The sequence below is a fragment of the Lottia gigantea genome, assembly GCF_000327385.1.
Source record: "Lottia gigantea unplaced genomic scaffold LOTGIsca_33, whole genome shotgun sequence".
NCBI classification, from domain to species: Eukaryota; Metazoa; Mollusca; class Gastropoda; family Lottiidae; genus Lottia; species Lottia gigantea.
The window spans coordinates 643228-664923 of NW_008709110.1; the positions used below are offsets into that span (position 1 = coordinate 643228).

The window sequence follows — 21696 nt, forward strand, 5'->3', positions numbered from 1 at the left end:
ATCATTAGTCCAACAAGATATTAAACATTGACATATACATCACCATATCATTAGCCCAACAAGATATCGAACAGTGAAGTGTAAATCTCCATATCATTAACCCAATATGGCATCGAACAGTGGCATGTAAATCACCATATCATTAGCCCAATAAGATATCGAACAGTGGCATGTAAATCTCCATATCATTAGTCCAACAAGATATCAAACATTGACATATACATCACCATATTATTAGTCCAATAAGATATCAAACATTGACATATACATCACCATATTATTAGTCCAATAAGATATCAAACATTGACATATACATCACCATATTATTAGTCCAATAAGATATCAAACATTGACATATACATCACCATATTATTAGTCCAATAAGATATCAAACAGTGACATATAAACCACCATATCATTAGCCCAACAAGATATCGAACAGTGAAGTGTAAATCTCCATATCATTAACCCAATATGGCATCGAACAGTGGCATGTAAATCACCATAATATTAGCCCAATAAGGCATCAAACAGGGACATGTAAATATTCATATCATTAGCCCAATAAAGTATCAAAGAGTGACATGTAAAACCCCATTCCATTAACCCAATATGGTATCAAACAGTAACATATAAAACTGAATCATTTCATCATTTTGAAGTGAAAGGAATATGATAAGAATTTGATATATATGGTACCATCCCCGTATTTTAATGAAAACTATATATACATTTGTAAGATAAAGACTTAATTTTCAATTCTTTAAATAATGATACAATTTGTAATCTTTAAATAAATTATATGGATAAGGATCATAACCAAATAGACGGAAATCATTTTCATAAATATAAGGAATCATTCGCAGTAACGATTTTGGTAACATTTGATACGCTGTTTCCATAGCAACCAATTTTTGTTGTTTCTGATCAGCAGCACTATTTTGGTTCTTGTCGACAGCCTTGACTATTGAGGACATAAAGTGTTGCTTATTGAGAGAGGATGGTTTCAGTTCAAAGATTTCTGGGAATGGTGTTTCAGCTGATATATACCCGTTAATCTGAAATACCTTCCATAGACGTTTACACAATTCTAAGGCGTTGATACACTTTGATATTTTCCCACCTAATAACTGAAAATTGTAGTTAATCAACATTTTCAATTCATCTAACACACGAGATTTGGGATGGTATTTAAGCAGATGATCCAGCCCTACATGTTGCAGAATGAATTTGGAATCTCTAGCGAATGTTTCCATAGTGATGATAAAATCAGGGCGATATAAACAAGGATTACATTGTTTACTTATTGGAATCCAGTGTTCATTGGATCCAGAGCCTCGACTTTCTATATTCACAACATATCTTATAAAATCTTCAAATGATATATTATTGGCACAAAGCGGTTCACTCTCATCAGAAGAAATTGATAAAGATGAGTTAAGTGCACGCATTTTTTGTTTAGCGATGGCCTTTCCGTGAGATCTCCAGAAGTCAGGCAGTAGAAATTTATCTAGGTAGACAGCCCATAATCTAGAATAAGGATTTCTGGCCACAAGTATACGCCTAGTAGATGACAAATCATAACGATCTGAAACACTTTTAAAGGAAATGTTTCCCATCTGTTTATAAGAACCATAATGTGCAAGCATTCTATTGATTTCAAAGGGGCTTGAAATATTCTTCGATCCAACGTCTCCATTCAAAAACCTACAATTCAGTCAAAAGCAATAACTCAGTATTCTGCATGTACGGTTCAAATTCCATCCAAACGGAATGAAATCTGTACTGACAAAAACGTTAACAGGCGTTCAGATGAGGCGGCGGAAATACAAGCCGTATTTTCATATGGGCGTACACAAAAGCCACTGGAATAATCGTACTTATCAGCATGCTGTAAATATTTAGTCTTACAGAACAAGGACATTAACTGGAATTGAATATATGCAAATAATTCCATGGAAAGAATATAGCTGCTTACCTAAATATTTGTTTCCAATAGGTACAACCAGCTTTAGGTATTACACAGTATGATATGTTAGATGGTCTGTATATTAATATCTTCTGAACCTGGCCATGACTATCTAATATACAACCATCTCTGATACGTTTTCGTCGAGATTCAAAAACGTTTGACATGAAGTGAGTCAAGTTGTTACCCTCTATGTCCTTTTTTTGCTGAGAATCTCTCAACTGAAATGAATTCGAAATTATACCAACAAAGATACAGGTTTTAGCCTCAGCATTATAAAATAATATATTATGATTAAGCATGAAAATTGCGTTTTATTTTCATATTAGAACATTCCAAATCCTACCTTTATATCAACTAGATTTAGATCTATATTTCTCATAATATCGTTTGATTTATCATATTCTACAATGAAAAATGACATTTTTTACATTTTGGTAAAGTCTTCATTCGATTCTTTGTGCTTATGTTTGGTCTGATTGTTGATATATTCATAGAAAGTAAAATGTACTAGTCACCATTCGGATATAAAATATTTTTTTGAAAACAAACAAGAAGTTGTTTGAACTTTCGGATTACTTTCCAACCACAGTAATCTCAGGATTGATTTTTTTCCTGTCATATTTCATAAATATTCAAGGTGAAATTACATGTCATTTGTTTAAGGATACCTTTGTATCTATAAAAATATAGGGTTTGTTGATTTCACATTAGAAATTTCATGTAAAAAAGGACCCACATTTTGGACTGGTTTATAATTCCATCAACCAATGATAATCAAAGACTCAGAGTAGCATTTTGGGAGTCGATTATTCATACAAAATAAGCGTTAAAATGCAATTCTGTAAACATTGTGGTCGGACAGTAAGTCAACAATGGGGTAACATATTTGAAAATTGAAAATGCTGCCATGTTGGATAATAATCATCTTATTGAATTATTGTAAGACAATGGTGAGGAAAGACTGGGATAAATATTATACTCACCCGAATTTTTTAAAATGAACAGAAAGAGGAAAAATATTGCTATTAAGGCAGGCCAATTATATTTGCGGACGCGACGATACATGTTGTTGTTGTTTTTACTTCAGGTGGTACTTGTTTTGTCAAATGCATGTGTGATGTTTACTACTCGTCATCTTGTCCCATTTAGAATCAAAGGGTACTTAGAATTGACGCTGCCAATGGATTATTGAAAAATCATTGCCTAACATTTCTAACTAAAACAATCCTGTACCGTGCATTGTAGAAACTATTGTACGGAAAGAATTATTTTATACAGAAAATATATTTGTATAGTCCGAAACATCTGCCTGTAGAGTAACAAAAACTAGGCCGTGTTTTATGGGGATTTTCCACATTTCCGAAGGTGTGCTCTTGTTGACATATTATATTACCTTTACTGACTGTAAATTAGTTTAAGGCATTACCATTACTTTCGTTTGGTTAGTGACCCCTGGACCCTTGAACTTATGGGTTGGGAATGCAGTCTAAGATTGGTTTTGTTAAAACAAAAAATGTGACGGAACCACAGATGTGTCATAAAATTGTAGGGGAATAATGCTGGTATGACTGAACTAAAACATTTTCCATCTTTCCAAATATATCTGGGTTTGGCAGATCCGATTTAAATGAATAGGTTTCAAAAAAATTTAAACAACACAGAGCCTAGTTTTTCTGTCTCTACACCAGCTGACAGCTGTCAAAATCCCTGTCAGAGGTTGGAATGGAGATAGATGTTTCGGTCTATAGTGTATATGGTCATTTCCAAGCAGCTTTTTTTATTCAACCATTTTTATCAATCTACTTACGTCGAGAATTTCAGGCCCCAAGTATTAATAGTGTAAAGTGTATTTGGAAAACGTATCATAACGTGAAGTATTAAAGGGTTAGGATACGGTAATGTACAGTATCTGTCAAGTATTGGACTCCAGTTTCAATAACTTAATTGTTATAAAATGACTATTATGTACGTTCCTTAATTCTGATTCATGTATAATAATATCTGTTAGTAGGCTAATGACTAACAATTACAAATCAGGCCTGATTATTTCGGCTAAGATCGAGATCCTTAAAGGAAATGTCGGATACCATTCATATTATTAATCTGTAAGAACTGTCTAGACTGAATGTGTCTGGGCAAAGTCCAGGCAAACCCTCTTACTGTAAAGTTGTTTATAGGATGTGAATCGTACAAAATGCACGGAATGCTTATGATATAGAAAATGCTAAAAAAGCTTTTAAGGTCATTTCTAGATCCTGAACATTTTAAAATGTTACATCCAACAGTCACTGAATAACGTAACTTAAAAAGACAGATGTCCCATTTCATTTGCCTATCGAGCCTTGGTCTAAGAAACGGAATTATCCGCGTTTGAAATTTAAAAAGACGATAAGTCTTTTCTTGAGACAATGACATAGAAAAGACATAGAAATAGAATAAGAAATTCGTAGTTCGAGGAATTGTGCGATTTTCGTACATTTCTGGCATGTACGTCTGAAGACTATTTACACAATATTCAAGACTCAATTCTGCTCCCTTTAAAATGGCTCATCTGTCCCTTTAATATATAGCATAATAATGTAAGACTATTCGAAGGTTATGCGATTAACCACAGGATGTTGATTTAGTAGGCATAACCACCCAAAAGAAGGTTCCTGGGCGTTCACTTTCAGAATTTTCTTCCCAAATTGATTATTAATTCCCATGACCTGGTATGTCTCACAAGATATCACAGATTGTGTCATTGTTGGTATCAATATCAGAAGATAGATATAATAACCTAGAAAGATCTTTGGCGCCAAATTGTATATAATCGTCGGATAATTGTCCAAAAGACCACGAAATATTTCTTTATTAGCATTATATTTCATACAGTTTATAGTATCGCTTTACATTGTTATACGTGTATTATGTCTTATATAGGAAAGTTACGTCTAGTATTTTTCATCGTCACAATGTCAAACGAACTTCGCTTTATACGTTGACTGCAATAGCCACTATTCTTGTATCACGGCCAATAAGCCATAATGTTTACAGTCTTTTCGTTGGGGGTTCTAATTTGTTGTATTTGCTGGATTCCGTGACTATTGCAGTCAAGACAAAGTTCGTAATAGCTTAACATTGTGAAGATGGTATTTGTAGACATCAATCTTCCAAGCGCCATGATTCCTGAACGTAAAAAAACTGTCAAATATATTTTCGATCCGTAACGTAACGCATTAAAGGAATGACTTATATAGGAAGAACAAATAACCAATGTTGTAATATTCCACGTCGACGGAATGGCAAGTTCTGGTTTTGTGTAACACGAGACCCCCACATAAATATACCATCATTTTTCGTAAATGATTCTACATCTCTACTAGATTATTCATGAAATATTGCACCTGACAGTTAGAGAGCTATAAAAGATAGACTTTCTGATGCAATATCGCATTGGCTTCACATTGCATTGGTGGACGTTACAAACGCAACACGATGCATTAAGTGCAGATATGTTTAGAAATATAGATCTACAGATTTGCAGTGTTCAATTATTTTTTCTAAAATCGAAAATTTTGTAAGCTATTAAAGGATGTCCATTGGAGATGTTGAGACTACCAGACTGGCCATATTCAGTAATATTTACCGATCCCGTGTTGATTAATTTGTAGGTCAAGCAAAATCTTCGAAGTTATCTTGAATTCGCAAAAATTTCTTGGAATATGTTATTTTCATTCATAAATTTTATGCACATGAGAATGTCCAATGAGAACATTTATTTCTCCACCCACTCTTGTTTTTAACTTAAGTGAAAGAAGATGATTGGTTAATTATTACATCATTATTATCACGTGGTATGATTGACGTACGAGAAGTTTGTTGACTAATTGCTTTCATTAATGACTGATTTTTACTCTGATTTTAAATTGTCTATAAAAAGGCCGAAAAACGATAAAAACATCAAAAGTATAAAGTGTCAGTTGAAGAGTAAGAAATTATCTCCAGTCTGTGATATTGGTAGTTTATGAAATTGTTATCTCAAATTAATGACTTGGTATTAAGAGGGATTTTCACCTTGTTGGTTATCTATATAAAAGACAGTTGTGGGTGTAGCGACAGTTAAACACTATATAAATATAGGAGCCAAGAGAAAATCCAACAGAAGAATAATCATCGCAGACTTCAACATGGAATTCCCTTTGATATGTGTTTTATCCATGCTTTCTACGGTGCTGGCTTTTCCACCATTTGCTGGATATTATTTCCAGGGTGACAGTGAATCGGTAAGTTTATTCATCATTTCTCCAAAATGTAAATGTTTACGTATTTTGCAGTTGGATTTCTTATAAACAAAATAATTTTATTCGTGTACACGTATCGTGCATTTATCTTTGGTACGCTAACTTTCTTGTAAATGCGCACTTAAAATGAAGTTGTCCAAAAACATTTTAGATTTTTATAGAACGATCGATTATACAAATCACGAGATATAATAATGTCAAAAAATATTATAAATACATAAACTTGCAGTGTATGTTACCTAATAGAAACTGACAACATTAAAGTATCAATGAAATTGTTTTTAATGAAAATACTTAGAACAGAAATGGTTTGAACAATTTTTTTTTACAACTACTTTTCTATATACCACCCGTTTTTATGTAATTTCTGAATTAGCCAATGCTCCAGGGTTCTATCAACTAGTTCTGGTAATGGTTGCCCACGTTCACGGTAGTTTAGATACCATCGACCATGGTATGAAGGTTTGACAAATTAAGGAAAATGGTTCGTTGGCATAAACAGTTCCTCTCAGATTTAATGTTTTACACAAATTTCAAATTTTTTCTTTAAAATTTACCATTTGTAATTTTTTTAACAAGTAACATGGAGATATTAGATCTATAAAACCATTGAAATGGTGAAATATGTTCACATTCTGAAACAAATTTTCCTACCGCTGCTCTATTTCTCTCTCAATTTGGCTTGATAATTGGTTAATTAGGAAGTCTGTGTAATTTAGACATGTGCCTTTTGTAAGTCTATCTAAATTAATTCCTATTCATTATTGACATCAATTATTGTTGATAATTATCATATATCATTATGACAAGTAATTATCATTGTATTCAACTAGAATAGACAAGAATTGCAGACAAAGTTCAGACAATATATGTGGCCATCTTCTCAACTTTGACTACGACACAATGGTTGATATTTGAATTTTCTTATTGCTTTAAACAGTTTACTACAGATAGGTGTTCAAGAATTCTTTTACTTTAAAAAATGTCCAATATATAGAATAAAACGCACAGAAAACTTTTAAATTTGTATATTTGACTCAAGGGGAACACAAAACCCATAAAGATCAAAATTGGCTTTACCAGAAATATAGTATCCCTTCGGTAAATATTATAAAAGTAAAATAAAATATCACCCATAGGTATGATATTCTTTCAATTTACAATATTTTCATTGATAGTGCTTAATGTTACTTTTTTGACCGAATACAATATATTTTCAGGTTTTTGATAATTCTGTACAAAATTATATTATGTTTTAGAGGTATAAAACAAAGGTACACTGAAAACAAGGACTGGACACTTTTTTTCACATTAAATACCGTCACGATTATATGGCATGACATTAATGTCAAATGTCATTACATGTCATTATTGTAAAATACATACCTTATATTATAGAACACGAACGCTGTGGATGCAGACAGATATTTCATGTTTGAAAGGTCCCAAATCCCAATAATCAAGAACGGTATAAGAAGTTCTTGGCTGTATAAATTTTTGACTGAATTCATTTACCTTGCTTTATGAGGTGCTGATTTGATCCATAGTGTGTGTGCTTAGCGCTTCTTTACCAATACCACACTAAAGAAGAAACAGTGAAGTTTATACGACCATTCTCTCATGTCCATTATGGTAGTATCATATCAGATTTAACAACAAGCCTATAGATAGTGACAAAAGGGGAACGAAGGATATATATTTTTGAAAACGTGACCTTAGAGTCAAACCATTGCTCTTAAAGTATACAGTATACTCATACTTGGCTTGTTTGTACATTGCATTTGTCAATCTTCATATTTGGAAGAATGAAGACAAATACAGTGGAGAGCCAATGCGACCAATTGTAATGAAAGGTAATTAACACGGCTAAGTCGAAATATTCCAACTTACAATATTCACATTTATCACAAACGTCTATTTTAACATTTTATCACGATATATTAATATTACAATTCCATAAATAGACTTTATCTTTTATTTGAGAAATTCCACAGGCTAATAACAGGAACCAAGCCCTCTTTATCTACATACTGACCACGAAACTTACACATCCATCAAATCTAGCCTGAATACAGTATCGTATAAAGACAATAGAACACCTATAAATAATGTATCTAACTGTGTACCTTAGATTCGAGACATAAATTGTGTAAATTCGTAACCATGAGTCAACCGGTTAACATGGAATTGAATTGGTACTTTAAGACTTTAAGAAATAATTTCTGACGTTTATAAAATCTTAAAGAAAAAAAATATAGATATTTGGTTTCTTAATATTCTCAAATAATAAATATAAACTCATATGCCATACTGTTTACTGATAATTTCTTACAATTTATTAGCTATTTTTTATGGTCCGAAATATTAACACTACTAAAACCCATGAAAAAAAAGTTTACTTCCGGTTAGGTGTACAAGGTATACAATGCCTGAATAACACTGAGTATTTTCAAACTATATTTATTACATATACATTATAGTTATTTATATTTTGTTAAAATGTTTGGAGCACACCCTATTGGCACCTGCAAATAGATGTTAACGCTATAATTTGAGAAGCGCAAGGGTGCAGTCGAACATGATAACTGATGTACTCAAAAGGTTCTAATTATTACCGAGGTTAACTATTTTTTTTATTACTAAAACTTTATTCGTTAACATTTCTCCTGATTATGAAAACCGTTTAAATGAGAAGCAATGAAATTGAAATTATAACAACATAGCTCAGAAGACATATTTCTTACGGATAGAAGACCATATCTTATAATTGGTTTATTTTTAGGTTTCCAGTTGACCCTGAAATATCTACGGTACCTTTAATCGAAATCAAAATGGAACTGACCTATCATTATAATATTTCAATCAAAATCTCTATTTTCAGAGATTACAACAATGTTCTTCAGCATCTAAACCATGCAAGATTCTGGTAAAACAAGTTTCAAATCAGGTTAGCGACCATCGCATATTCACAAGCCCTAATATATGTAATTGTGCTGGTGGAACGTGTCCTTTAGAATGGGACGAAATGCCGGAAAATACCATTACAAGATATCTTAGATCAAAAGGTATGTTATTTATTTTCAATAAAGAGATACTTAAGAATAACCCTTACTTTGGTTTGCCGTTAATCATTAATTCTCCGACCAAACAGCATGTGTTACACTCTTTCTTAATAAGGATTTTACCAGGGTTGCCTACTTAAACCGTTTTTTGAATATTCGTTGTTAAAAATATGGTTGTGTTTATTCTTCATACTATCATTGGTGGTTTTAGAAACTTTCACTAAATAATTTTATTATTAGAAGTGCACTTTTCTATTTTTCACTTATCTATATATACATCAGCTAAAATTTAATATTAATTGGCTTAATAAAAGATAGGAAGGGCAGGGAAAGTTGATGAAAATGTTCTTCGTAGATAACGATAAATTAAGATAATTCCCACCCGCAATGTATATAAACAACAGTACAGTTTTCCCGAAGATGATTATTAATGGATTTCTCGGTCAAGTTATAATCCAAGTAATATACTTAGGCCATAAAACGCAACACTTGTTACCTGTCGGCACAAAAGAAAATGTTTATCACCTATTTTTTTAACGTGAATAACAGCATCAAATAACGGACATTATCTCAAGACCAATATCGGAAGCTTTCCAGTCTGGAAATATGATAATTATTTTATCTTATCCAATTTCTCTATATTATTTTCTAAAAGACTTTAGTACCTGGCGGTGGTATGAATATTTCATTGATCATATAAATTGGCGTGAGAACATTAAGAAGTTTACCAATAAACAAACACCCACGCTTTTCACACATTAAAATACACAATTAGAACTTTGAAATATGAAGAACCTAGTTTCATATTGCTAATTTATCAGTATAGACATAAGTTTTCCGGGCTATACTTATCTTGACAGCTTTTAAGATTATCAATTTTCACAGAGTTTGACTTCTAAAAGCCCGCAACACCAACGCCTAATCTAATTTAACACACTTGAAGTAATTAGAGTGATTTATAAGTTAGGCTGACCGCCAAAAGATTGTCTTATCTACCCAAATTTACAATTTCTAATAGGTCATATCTACTATAAAACTTCATTCAAGAAACCATTTCCGGTTCATCATTCTCATAATGGTATACGTATAGTAGTGTATGAAGGTCACATCACTTCCGGCCAATTTCCTTTGAATTAATCATTTCCCCGGTTTAGTGAAAGCTTATCCTGGGTAAACCTCCTATAAGTATTATATTGTCATCAAACGGTCACTTTTGGTGTCCACTTAGAAAAAGAATTCCAGATCACACCCCGTGAGAATCAAGTTACCTCCCTAAACACTGTGAACTACTCTAAGATGCGTCTTCATTGCCCTGTCAATCTGATTCGGACGTAGACTTGTTCTTGCTCTTCCAGCATAAGATCCTAAAATGTTATTTGAATTCTTTCATTTATTCAGCATTGCACCCCTACTACAATTACATTAGCAGTCTTTTTTTCTAGCTCTTTTAAACTTCATTAAATTCAGTTGACACTTTTGATCACTAATTTAGCCGCATATACATAGATGAATAACTAACAAGCTGAATATACCATTAATGTGGTCAAATGTTTTGTCCTTCATTCCCAACGTATCGCCCTTGATCAAATTTGAATTTTACATTTCGTCGATGATAATCATTAATGGATCCCATTTCATTTAATTTTAGATCGCTTCCTTTCCTTACAAATGAAATTCTGTAGTCCAGTAGCACCACAAAGGATGTGTCGTGGTAACGAAACAGCTCTTGTTGTTAAAGGTCATAGTTTAGTACCTTCTGAAATCGTGGAGTTTAACTGTCGCTGTTTTGGTAACCATCCATTGATCATCAGCAAAGCGTGGTACCAAGGTTATAATGAACGTTACCAAGAATATGTTTGTGAGCTGGTATGTAATCTTAAATATTTCTATCCTAACATCTGAAATCGAAAAAAATCAGTTTTCAATCAGGAAGATGACTTACGAGGTCACAAATTCAAACAAGGTGGATTAGCGTATCTGAATCATTTTTGAAAACCATGCTATCTTAATACCGGATTTTGATAGATGACAACTCAAAGTCTAAGATCTATATCAATTTATTGGCATTAGAATGGCAAAAATATTATTCTTCATTTAACGTCAGTAAGGCAGGATGTGATCGAATATGATGTAAACCTCACCTATGCAACTCCTTGTTTTCAGCCAAGATGCCCCACTGTTGACTCGCAATGTATGAGCGTTTCCAATCAACCACCTAGAGTTAGAGAAACAGTATTTGAATGTGATTGTGGAAGAAGTCGATCTTGTAAAGCTGACCATGGTAGACGGACTGCACTAGAAGAATCCAAGGGCTACTGTTCATTATATTGAGTTGTGACAAATCCAAATGTGATTCTTAGAACTTCTATAGATACGTCTTTTAAGACATAACACGTCTCTTAATTAGAAATCATTTCTCTGACAGAATGTATTTTACAGGATAATTTACGTGTTGATTTAATAAATCATGACATGTGACGCAAATTAATTATTTTTTACCCGGCCTTTTTAAGTCAAGAAAAATTTTGGAACATTTCAATCGGAACACATAGTATCGTTGCATATCACACCCACTGCCATGGTATAATAACTTGCTCTGTTTTCTTAAGCACTGGTTCCATACGGACTTACCTACAATATTATCGTTACTGATAGCCATTACTTGCCTGAACAGTCAGATTAGAGCATATCAGAAATTATCTTCATAGACGTTTACATGTCGTTTTAATTAGATTTATCTTTAAGTCTTGTTATTTATCATTGTAAATTTAATAAATTTTATAATACTCAGCCAATTTCACTTTTCTAGTAACAACAAGAGGAAGCACAAAAATCGTGTGGATGGTTTAGATGTTTCACTCTAATGTAACGATTACCTTTACATGTTTCTGTACTGGCTAAAAAAATTGCATGAAATATAGTACGTTCCTTGCACTATAAGGTGTACAATGTTTAAGGCACAAAGACGTGATGGTTGTTTACAAGGTGGTGAATAAGAGGATCCAACATCGCTATAAGTAATCATGGCTTATGGAGTAAATACCATCACACACATCGGCATGTCAATATTGTAAAATGAAGGCTCATAGAGATAAAATATGCCCTTTACCGCAGAGTCGCTTCAAAGTTACTCTGGTGCGTGCTTATGTCCTTGATGATTGAACTGCTGCGTACATATATAGCATATCATGACGCACGGATGCCAGATTCGCCTTGAGAATGACTATCAATTCCAAATTCGGAGGTTAATATTACATTTAAAATGAGGTAGAAACATCGGTGGATTAGTCAAGTCAATAATGCGGTTGAGGTTGTACATTGAATGCTTTAGATCGCCCAAAGGTCGTGATCTTTGTGAGAGCGCCATGCGAATTTCAAAAGAAATGACATGTTCGTAGTGTTGAAGACTTTTTTTTTGAGCCAGATTCACATTTGGGACATTCCTTCTACCTACACGGAAACAATGAAAATTGTCTTTAAAATCACTTAATGTTACCATGCTCGGACAAACGTCGTCGCGGGATTTTCAAAATATGATAATACAATAGACCGAAGTAGAATTATGTCTGTTGGAGATTAGGGTGATTGAAGAGTAACCAGTTATATTCATGCATAATATGGTATGTGGTAACGCAGAACCAAATATTATCAACAAATAGAGCAAATAACATTGTTAAAAGTCGATCAATTGGTTATGCCATGATCATAGCAAGGCCACAAGAGGTACTTAATTACTTACTGTTTACTTTGACTATAATGATAATGAATAGTCAATTAGTGTAGTACAATAACTATATTTACTGTACGTGATTAGAAACTATCTATATCGTGGTCGGCATGGTATTATTCATATTTCTACAGTATAATTGACTTATTACTAATATCATCTAGTAGCTTTACACCCACACATATAAAATGGACGTTATAGTGCGACGAATGATACTTATAAGTATATCCATTCAAATGAAATGAAGTGTCCGAGAAAGGATAGACACATTTTGATTATCCAATAATCATTCCATCCGATATTAAGGTTAATTGAAAACTGTAGGATTTGCACACAAAACGATCTACTGCCTTTATATTGAAATCTAGCTTAAATCCTGAATATTTAATAACAATAAAACCACTATATGAACATATAAAATTGTGTATTTATTAGAATCAATCTTTATAATTCAGTGATATTAAAATTTGTGTGTCAGGGTTACCTGCTTTTAAAATGTTATTTCCTTTAAACACGTCATAAATTTTTGCTGAAAGATCCTAAATCGGTATATTAAAATTTCGGTTCAGGGTTATCTCCATTGATAATTGCACATAACCTGAATACCGAATTTCTATTATGATATTTAAACTTTCTTAAACTTGAGAATTCTCTGACATCAAAGTTTAGAATTAAAAAAACTTTAGAATTCAATGGTATTAAAAATTAAGAAGACTTCAGTGATTTCAAAACAAACTTTAGAATTCAATGATATGAAAATATCTGTGTCAGGCGAGGTTATTATTTACCTCCCTTGCACATCTAAACAATATCTGACGACCACTGCAGCTAGAATGTAACCTTGATATATACATGTATAAGGAATAGTTGTTAACTTTTTGGGCATTACTTTGGATCATGGAAATGTTATTACGTGTTATTACCACCAGCCAGCGTGAACACGAGACTAATCCATCATCTACTCCACAGTGATTTCAGAATTGAATTTAGCCAATCATTTTCGAATGAATTGAAATATCAACTACAAAATACCACTGAGAGTGGTTGTCTTTGGGTTGACGAAAATGTTAACCACTAAAAAAGTTATTAGGTCTATTTGTAAATATGATTTTACATAGGGAAATTTTCAGTCCGAAAGTAGCCTAGGTCATTTTCAAGTGAATTTTCTGGAAGGGAAGTAAAATGTGAAATCACTGAAACTTATATTTCTATGGACCCGAAGACATTCTAAGAGAAATGGCATACAGTTGAAAATTTTATTTTGAATATTCATGAAATGAAGTCTTTGAATGGCATTTAGCAATTGTGAGTACGATATATAGACACAGCTTTATGGAACAACAATCACTGGTTAAGGTTTTACCAGTGATTGTTGTTCCATAAAGCTGTGTCTATATATTCATGAAATGAGAGAAAAAATATTTTCATCAGTTACCTCCCTTGAACTTTTGAAATTGATACTGTTTTTAATTTGTGTATGTTGATCAGCAAAGAAGGGGTGGCGTTAGCAGGGTATGCGTACTGTTCTAGACACCTGATACTATGTTCATTAAGAAATACTTACTTATGATTGATGTTACTAATGTGAAAAGTTCATTAGCTGCTACCAATGTTTCGTTAATATTTTGTTTTGGATTTCGGGTTTCGTTTTGCAGTTAGTACTTGGTTTATTTATTACTATAGTATTAGACTAATCTGTCAATGGGAAGTAACTCCATTGGTTTACTCCAATTTCTATGCATCAATAAAGAAATACAGAAATTTTTAATGATAAAAAAACTTTGGAAACACTTATTTTTCGGACCCAACATTTATCAGTTAGGCCTATGTGTGATTTATTCATTGGTCGCTGTTCCGAAGATCTTCAATGCTGTAGTCTCTATTTCCATAATGATGCCAGTGATTGAAAACATAAAAAGACATAGGGATATTGAAATAAGTAGCCAACTTAAAAAAGGGTGGTAGAAGTTCATGAATAAATGCAACATATCTAAAAATAGACCAGTAACTTTATTTCAAATACCAAATAAATAATAAAGTTAGATTTGAAATACATGTATACAGTCGTGTAACCTATTTTCGTGCTTATAAGGATTCAATACCGAATTTCGTCAAAGTTAAAAAACCTAAAAAAATTTATGTCTTAGATGTTTCCTCAGATAATCTACAAAATAATTAAAATTGGATTGTTTTCTTTATAAATCCCTCCCCAATATTTCATGAGCAACCAACTCGGCAACGACGGCAAAATACGTCTCACCTATTTTCGTGTAAAATGTTTGATCTATAAATAAGTCGAGAAAAACCCGTTGTATGGATACCCAGTGGTATTAATAACTTATCTTAGTATTTATCTTTAATATCAATTCATTACTAGTGTAATTATAACTAGTGACAATTCATTCAAAGAACCATTATTAAAAAAAAATTGACTGACAAAATAAGATACGTTGCTTGATTTAGTGCTAAAAGACATTGAAAGAAAGAACAAAGAAACATAAGAATATGGCCCACATTGTGTTCCATAGAATTTTTCTGCTGACACGGAATCCGCTAGTTAATCACGTGACTTCATTCGTTGGACTACATTCTAGCAGACGACACTTGGAATTTCGATTACAGCTTGGGATTATAAAGAAATTCGGCCGATAAAAAATTGTGATATTTGGTAATAACTGAAAACCTCCATTTTGTATTGTCGCATATGTAAATTATTAATCATTTCCGGAGATGCACGAAAAATAAGTAAGCACGAAATTAGGTTACTTGACTGTAAACAAATGAATAATTCTGTATAATGATTGAATCATACATGAAGCTTGTGTATTTTAAACTTACAGAGATAAATATTAAAACCGAAACCGAATTTAATTTGACTAGAACTCAATTCATACTGCCGACATTTATTCCAATAAACAATGCTCATCCGAACAGCTTGGTAAAGCGAGGATATCAGCAGCTCACTAAAAAGAGCGACTGTCAGATATCCAGGATTAATTAGGAGCTGTTTTTAAAAATATAAAAGTTATTTCATTGTTTGTGTTCGGGATATTGTTTATAATGATTATTTAAATAATAAGTTGATATAAAACCTTCATCACAATTACCACATTTAAATGCTTTGTGGCCAGTATGAAGTCTCATATGATCATTAAGTCGAGTTTTTCTTGTTAATTCTTTACCACAGATTTCACATTTAAAACCTTTCTTAAGCCTTGTAGTTTCGGTGAATTTGACGAGTTGTGAGTCCTTGTTTAAGATTAGACTATGAACCTGTTTCAAATGATCTTTAAGATATCGCGCATGGCTAAAGGTCTTGGCACATTTCGGACAGGTATCAAAGTCTCCTGTATGAATTCGCATATGATTTCTTAGATGAGTGCCTCTTTTAAAGGATACTTCACATACTTCGCATTTAAATGGCCGAACGTTTGTATGCGTTCGCATATGACCTCTTAAATTGGATTGGTGTGAAAATTTCTTAAAACAAACATCACATTGGTAAGGAAAGGCCTCCCTACCTAGATGAGAGTATAGGTGATATTTCAGATTACCTTTAGAAATAAATTTGTTATCACATAAATCACATTTAAAAGGTTTTCTGTCATTGTAGTCATCGGTTTGTTCTTCATCAAGATGTGTCGTCCTATAATGAGCTTTGTATGATTTTGAACTGTTAAATGTAGTTCCACAAATATCACAGTACGATGTGTCTTTGGACAAGTTAGTAGTGTCTTTCTTACTTTCTTTCTCTTTTCTACGTGACATACACACATGTAACTTAAGACTATCTTTACGTATAAAGCGTTGTTTACAAACGCTGCATCCAAAGGGCTTTTCTCCAGTGTGAATCCTTTTATGAATTTTGAAATAATAGTTGGATGCAAACGATTTACCACAAATGAGACATTTGTAATTTTTTTCAATTATTCCTTTGTGTCTGTTTATATGTTTCGACATGCTAGCAGCAGTCAAATATTTTCCACAAATTTTACACTTAGTGTAGGCTTCACCAGTATGTAATGCTGCATGACTTTTAAAATGTGAACTCTGTGTAAAGACTTTTTCACATACATGACATTTATATGGTGTTTTCTTACTATACTTTCCTTTATTATCAGACTTCTGTGAGGCACTGATTTTAGGGTTGGATATTTTATTATCGTCAACAAGAATCTTCATGTCGATTGAACTGATTTTGGTATTGTCATATGGTTTAAGATGATTTGATTTGTGCTTTTGATTAATTTTGTTGTCTTTATGCTGAAAGCCACCTTCATTTAAATATTCAGCAGCATGATCGGATTCAGCGGTGTTATGATTGTTGATGTTAGGTTGATAAATATTACAGTTGGTGTGGTCAATGGTATCACCTATTAAATCACCAGTAGCATGAACTATCTCAATGTCATCATCACTATTTTGACCACCGTAAACATCGTCTTTTCCAGTGCTATTAACCTTTAGATCATTAGAAGCACGACCTGTCTCAATACCATTATCATCGTTTAGATCATCAAAATCATGCTCTAACTTGTTGGAATATCCTATTTCATCTTTAGAATGATTATTGAAAATGGGTTGGTAAACCGAAGTGTTTGGTTCATTAGAGGCATTGCCAGTAAAGTGGAGTTCGGTAGTTGGGTGGTCATTACAGTTTTCTTTCGGAAGGCCTGCAGAATGGTTGGAACGGTCATCGTAAGAATAGTTATTCGTGTAATGTTTGTTTTTGTAAAGATCGTCAGAAGTGTCATATGTACAGTTATTCGGTTTTACATGCTTATAATCATAAACGACTTGAGGTTGTTTATTATAAACCATTGGTTTGTCCATTTTAGAGACTTGAACAGTCTGTTTGTCAATGTCAGTATGAATAAGACTGCTGACACTATACAGGTGTTCAAGTAGATCGTGTTCGGACCCGGTGTTATCACACGCATAGATCAATTCATTTGGTTTCGCATTATTACTGGTAACAGTATCAACCACAGTATCACGTCTGTTTACATGAGAACCTATGGAAGACCCTTTATGTCGCTTGGTTTTAATCTGGTTGTCGTGAGTTTTAGCACACAAACTGCGCTTAGCGGGATGTGGGCTATGATGGCCGACGTGTTTCTTCATCAAGTGCTTCTTACACAATTCAAACGAACAAAACACTGCTTCACACTGGTGACAAGAATAACGCGTTCTGTGATCTTCCAATGTTGCGTAATTATCAAACGTTTTATTGCATATGTCACATTTATGAAGTTTCGAATAATTCACTAGTGATGTTTCATCAAACTGTGGTTTTGGATTTACTAATTCATTAACATCTGTATGTTGTATAACAGTGTGTGTTGTGTTCACTAACAAACTATTATTTGAATGAATAAACATATGTTTATAAAACGACGCTTCTCCAATACACGTTAAACCACAAACGTCACAGGTGAGCGTTTCTTCATCAGCATATGTAAACACGCTAGTCTCATCGGAATAACATGGTGCGACAACCTTTACAGATGTGACGGTTTGATTATGCCGCTTCGTAATGTGTCTTTGTAAGCTGTGGTCTGTAGTAAAGAACTTATGACAATGATTGCATTCAAAAATTCCACATTCTTCTCTTGTTACACTTGTCATTTTTTAGTCCCAAAGTGTCAGTTTTAATCTCGTTCACTAGTGATCATTCCATTTCGTACAATGAATTAACAGTCTACAAAACAAAAAGAAAATATGATATATATATATAAACTGTTAGCAACCATACGTAAACCACAGACAAGCGACGTTATCTCAGTAATTATGAAAAAATTACGATGATATTATTTTAACATAATTCAAAACAAATGATCTGTAACAAAATTATTTTTTCAAGGGACATAACTTGTAAATGTTGGAACCTTTTGGCATGGGTGTCTGAAGTTTGTAAGGCTCTTTCGAGCATCACGGATAAAATAAGACAGATAAAGGAAGATAAAGGCCACATACTGTAAAATAAAACTGTTAGTGGTTGGTAAAAACATCTAGGTACATCAGGTTACAATATTTATCTAGTATGACAAAGTGTTGTCGATATCCCCTTTTTGCGATCCAATGCTGGTGGTCCCCGTCCGTAAATAAGTTGAATAACAGTTTTCAAATATCTTTATATAAATATCAGACTTCACGTTGTGTTCTTAAAGTTGACATTCAATAGAATAACATCAAGAGAATAGCATCAAGAGAATAATTTAAAGTGTATTTCTAGTCGAGAATAATTTCGAATGCCTACTAGTCTTAAAGGTAGCCAAAGATAAGACTTTATGAGTAATAACGTTTCCTGTTAAGTACTCAAGACAGAGAGGTAGGTAGGTAGGTAGGTAGACAGAGAGTAGTCTTCTCATATTTATACTCTCGACTGTATACGTCATATCGACAGGAATGATAATCTGTTAATCTTTTAATGTTGGTACTTAAAAAATTAGCTATTAAATTGTACCTTTTTGAATATGGAATGACCATTATATAACGGCCACGAGTCCTACCACGAGTCCTAATTCATGGGCTATTAATTTCTATACCAATTTCATGATCCAAAGCGCCGTAGGCAATAACACATTAACCTACTAACAAAAATCTGAATACGGGCGGATCTCAGTTTTGTTTCACTAGGTTATATCATCCAGAACTTCTTCTCACGCCAGTAACATGAAAACTAACTGTACAATGAGATTGAAAGATTATAACTATATTATGATTGGTTCAGCGTCCCTGTCCTAGAGATCTGATTAGATAAGACTTATGAAAAAGAAGGTTGATTGGCTGAGAGCTGACGATGAAATTGACGACATTTAATTGTCATAAGGAATAAGGACTTAAAATGGATAATTCGACATTATAAGTCAAATGGATCACACCTGGCGGTCCGTTTGAGCACAGAACAAAGGGTTATTATCATTGGTGTCTAAGGCTGGGTTATGGTTGTAAAAACTGTAAAAAGCCCCGATTTAAAATCAAAGATTAGATTAAGGTTGTAAGAGGCTTTGTCCGACTAGTTTTCTTTTCTTCGGAAGGCTGTGGTTTTCTACTAGGCTATCGGGACAATGATGCTTGGTTAAATTATAGGACAACCAATTTCAATACTTGTCCAAAAATCTAACAATACACCCGTTTTTAAAGTCCGTTCAGAATACATGATGATGATCAATTCTATCAGCTACATGAGTTAAATATCATACATAGATTATTAAAATCTGCTCAAAACTTACTGCAAAGCAGTAAGTGGAAAGATTATTTTAATTCTAACCTATCACACTTTCATATTTTCTACTACTGAATAAAGTATAATATTATGCAAGCTAATATACAATCCCTCTTTCATTACCTGATTTTGCTGTTAAAATTTTGATTGTAAATACCAATTCACTTCATTTCATTTTTCTCCAGTCCAATTCGTCTGATATACCGTTCCCCAGCTGGTATTTATGCCGTCGTCCTCATAAATCTGAAAATACATAGAGTTTTGTCTCAACGGCATGTCCAAATACAGTGCTATACAAATGTTCTAAGTATATAGACGAAGTTAAATAGAGCACTAAATAATTACACCCACCTGGTTGAATCAGAAAATAATGCATAAGTATATAGGGTCAAAGGTCACGTCATTGGTCAGTAATACAATATCGAACTAGAAATAGACATCGATTTTAGTTTGACCTCTGACCTGAACTGATCACATGATTAAAAGATGCCACCAGACTGTTAATGTATAGTGCGAAGTAACAGATGAATTTATTAAGCCTATCAAACTGTCAGATTATACAATACATATAATCCCTAATTAACTGTTGCTATTGTTTATTTTTTGTGTATATAAATACTTTCTTGTACCATATTTCCATCAGAAACATCAGAGAACATCTTTCCCCCTTTTGTCGAAAGCTTTTCCCCCTTTTATTTTTTTCGTCACTCTTTTCTCACTTTCTTTTTGTTCTCTTTTTTTCAGATCTTCTAGTTTTCAAACAGTTAATATATAATCTAACCAAACCAAACCAACGACTATCATTCGATCAACAAGAAATACCACGATCAGAACGAATATTTGGAATATATGTTAGGTAGAATGAAGGAGATCGAGTTACTCATGCCACACCATCCAGGGCCGAGTTTCACCGCCAATTTCATTCGACCCGAAAAGATCTAACGAAGAATCAATAACAACAACACAGAATCATCAAATTTGAACCAATCCAACTACCAACTACTACGACTACCAACAACTACTTAGTTTGCGATATCAGCATCCGCCGGAAGCGAACGTTAACTTGTCATCTTCCTACCTACCTACCATATTTCCTGCTGGAAGCGAACGTTAACTTGTCATCTACCTACCTATCCATATTTCTTCGCTTCACCTGAAGATGACAATGTAGATTGTTAAAACGTTATAGTGTGTAATAATATTAAGGAGTAGTATACCATACAATTGTGTTCCGTTATTTATACGTTGTTAACGTATCACAAAATACCTTGCTTTCATGTTGGTGGCATGACCATAATAATAATTGTTTTAGATATGAATAGTTGCACTTATAATGGAATAGTTAAAGTAATTAAAAAGATTTTAATAAGCCAAAAAGAGAAGCATTATAACATAAATCGTAATAACTCAAAATGATTTTTTTT

The 21696-nt window shown here is 33.0% G+C and overlaps 3 protein-coding genes across 3 annotated transcripts; 1 reads left to right on the plus strand and 2 right to left on the minus strand.

Annotated features, from left to right (window-relative positions):
- Positions 1–755: 755 nt before the first annotated feature.
- Positions 756–3037, minus strand: LOTGIDRAFT_162235 (hypothetical protein; the record flags this gene model as incomplete). The annotated part of the gene is made up of 4 exons (XM_009058196.1): positions 756–1707; positions 1979–2190; positions 2316–2374; positions 2956–3037. 4 exons carry the CDS (start codon positions 3035–3037, stop codon positions 756–758), a joined length of 1305 nt encoding a protein of 434 aa, XP_009056444.1.
- A 2852-nt stretch (positions 3038–5889) lies between these two features.
- Positions 5890–12107, plus strand: LOTGIDRAFT_232897 (hypothetical protein). The gene is made up of 4 exons (XM_009058197.1): positions 5890–6237; positions 9137–9320; positions 10966–11183; positions 11481–12107. Exons 1-4 carry the CDS (start codon positions 6142–6144, stop codon positions 11646–11648), a joined length of 666 nt encoding a protein of 221 aa, XP_009056445.1. The 5' UTR covers positions 5890–6141; the 3' UTR covers positions 11649–12107.
- Positions 12108–16074: 3967 nt separating this feature from the next.
- On the minus strand, positions 16075–18672 carry LOTGIDRAFT_120077 (hypothetical protein; the record flags this gene model as incomplete). Its single annotated transcript, XM_009058198.1, has 4 exons — positions 16075–16778; positions 16815–17153; positions 18231–18311; positions 18477–18672. The coding sequence occupies 4 exons, from the start codon at positions 18670–18672 to the stop codon at positions 16075–16077; spliced, it is 1320 nt and encodes a 439-aa protein (XP_009056446.1).
- Positions 18673–21696: the final 3024 nt, after the last annotated feature.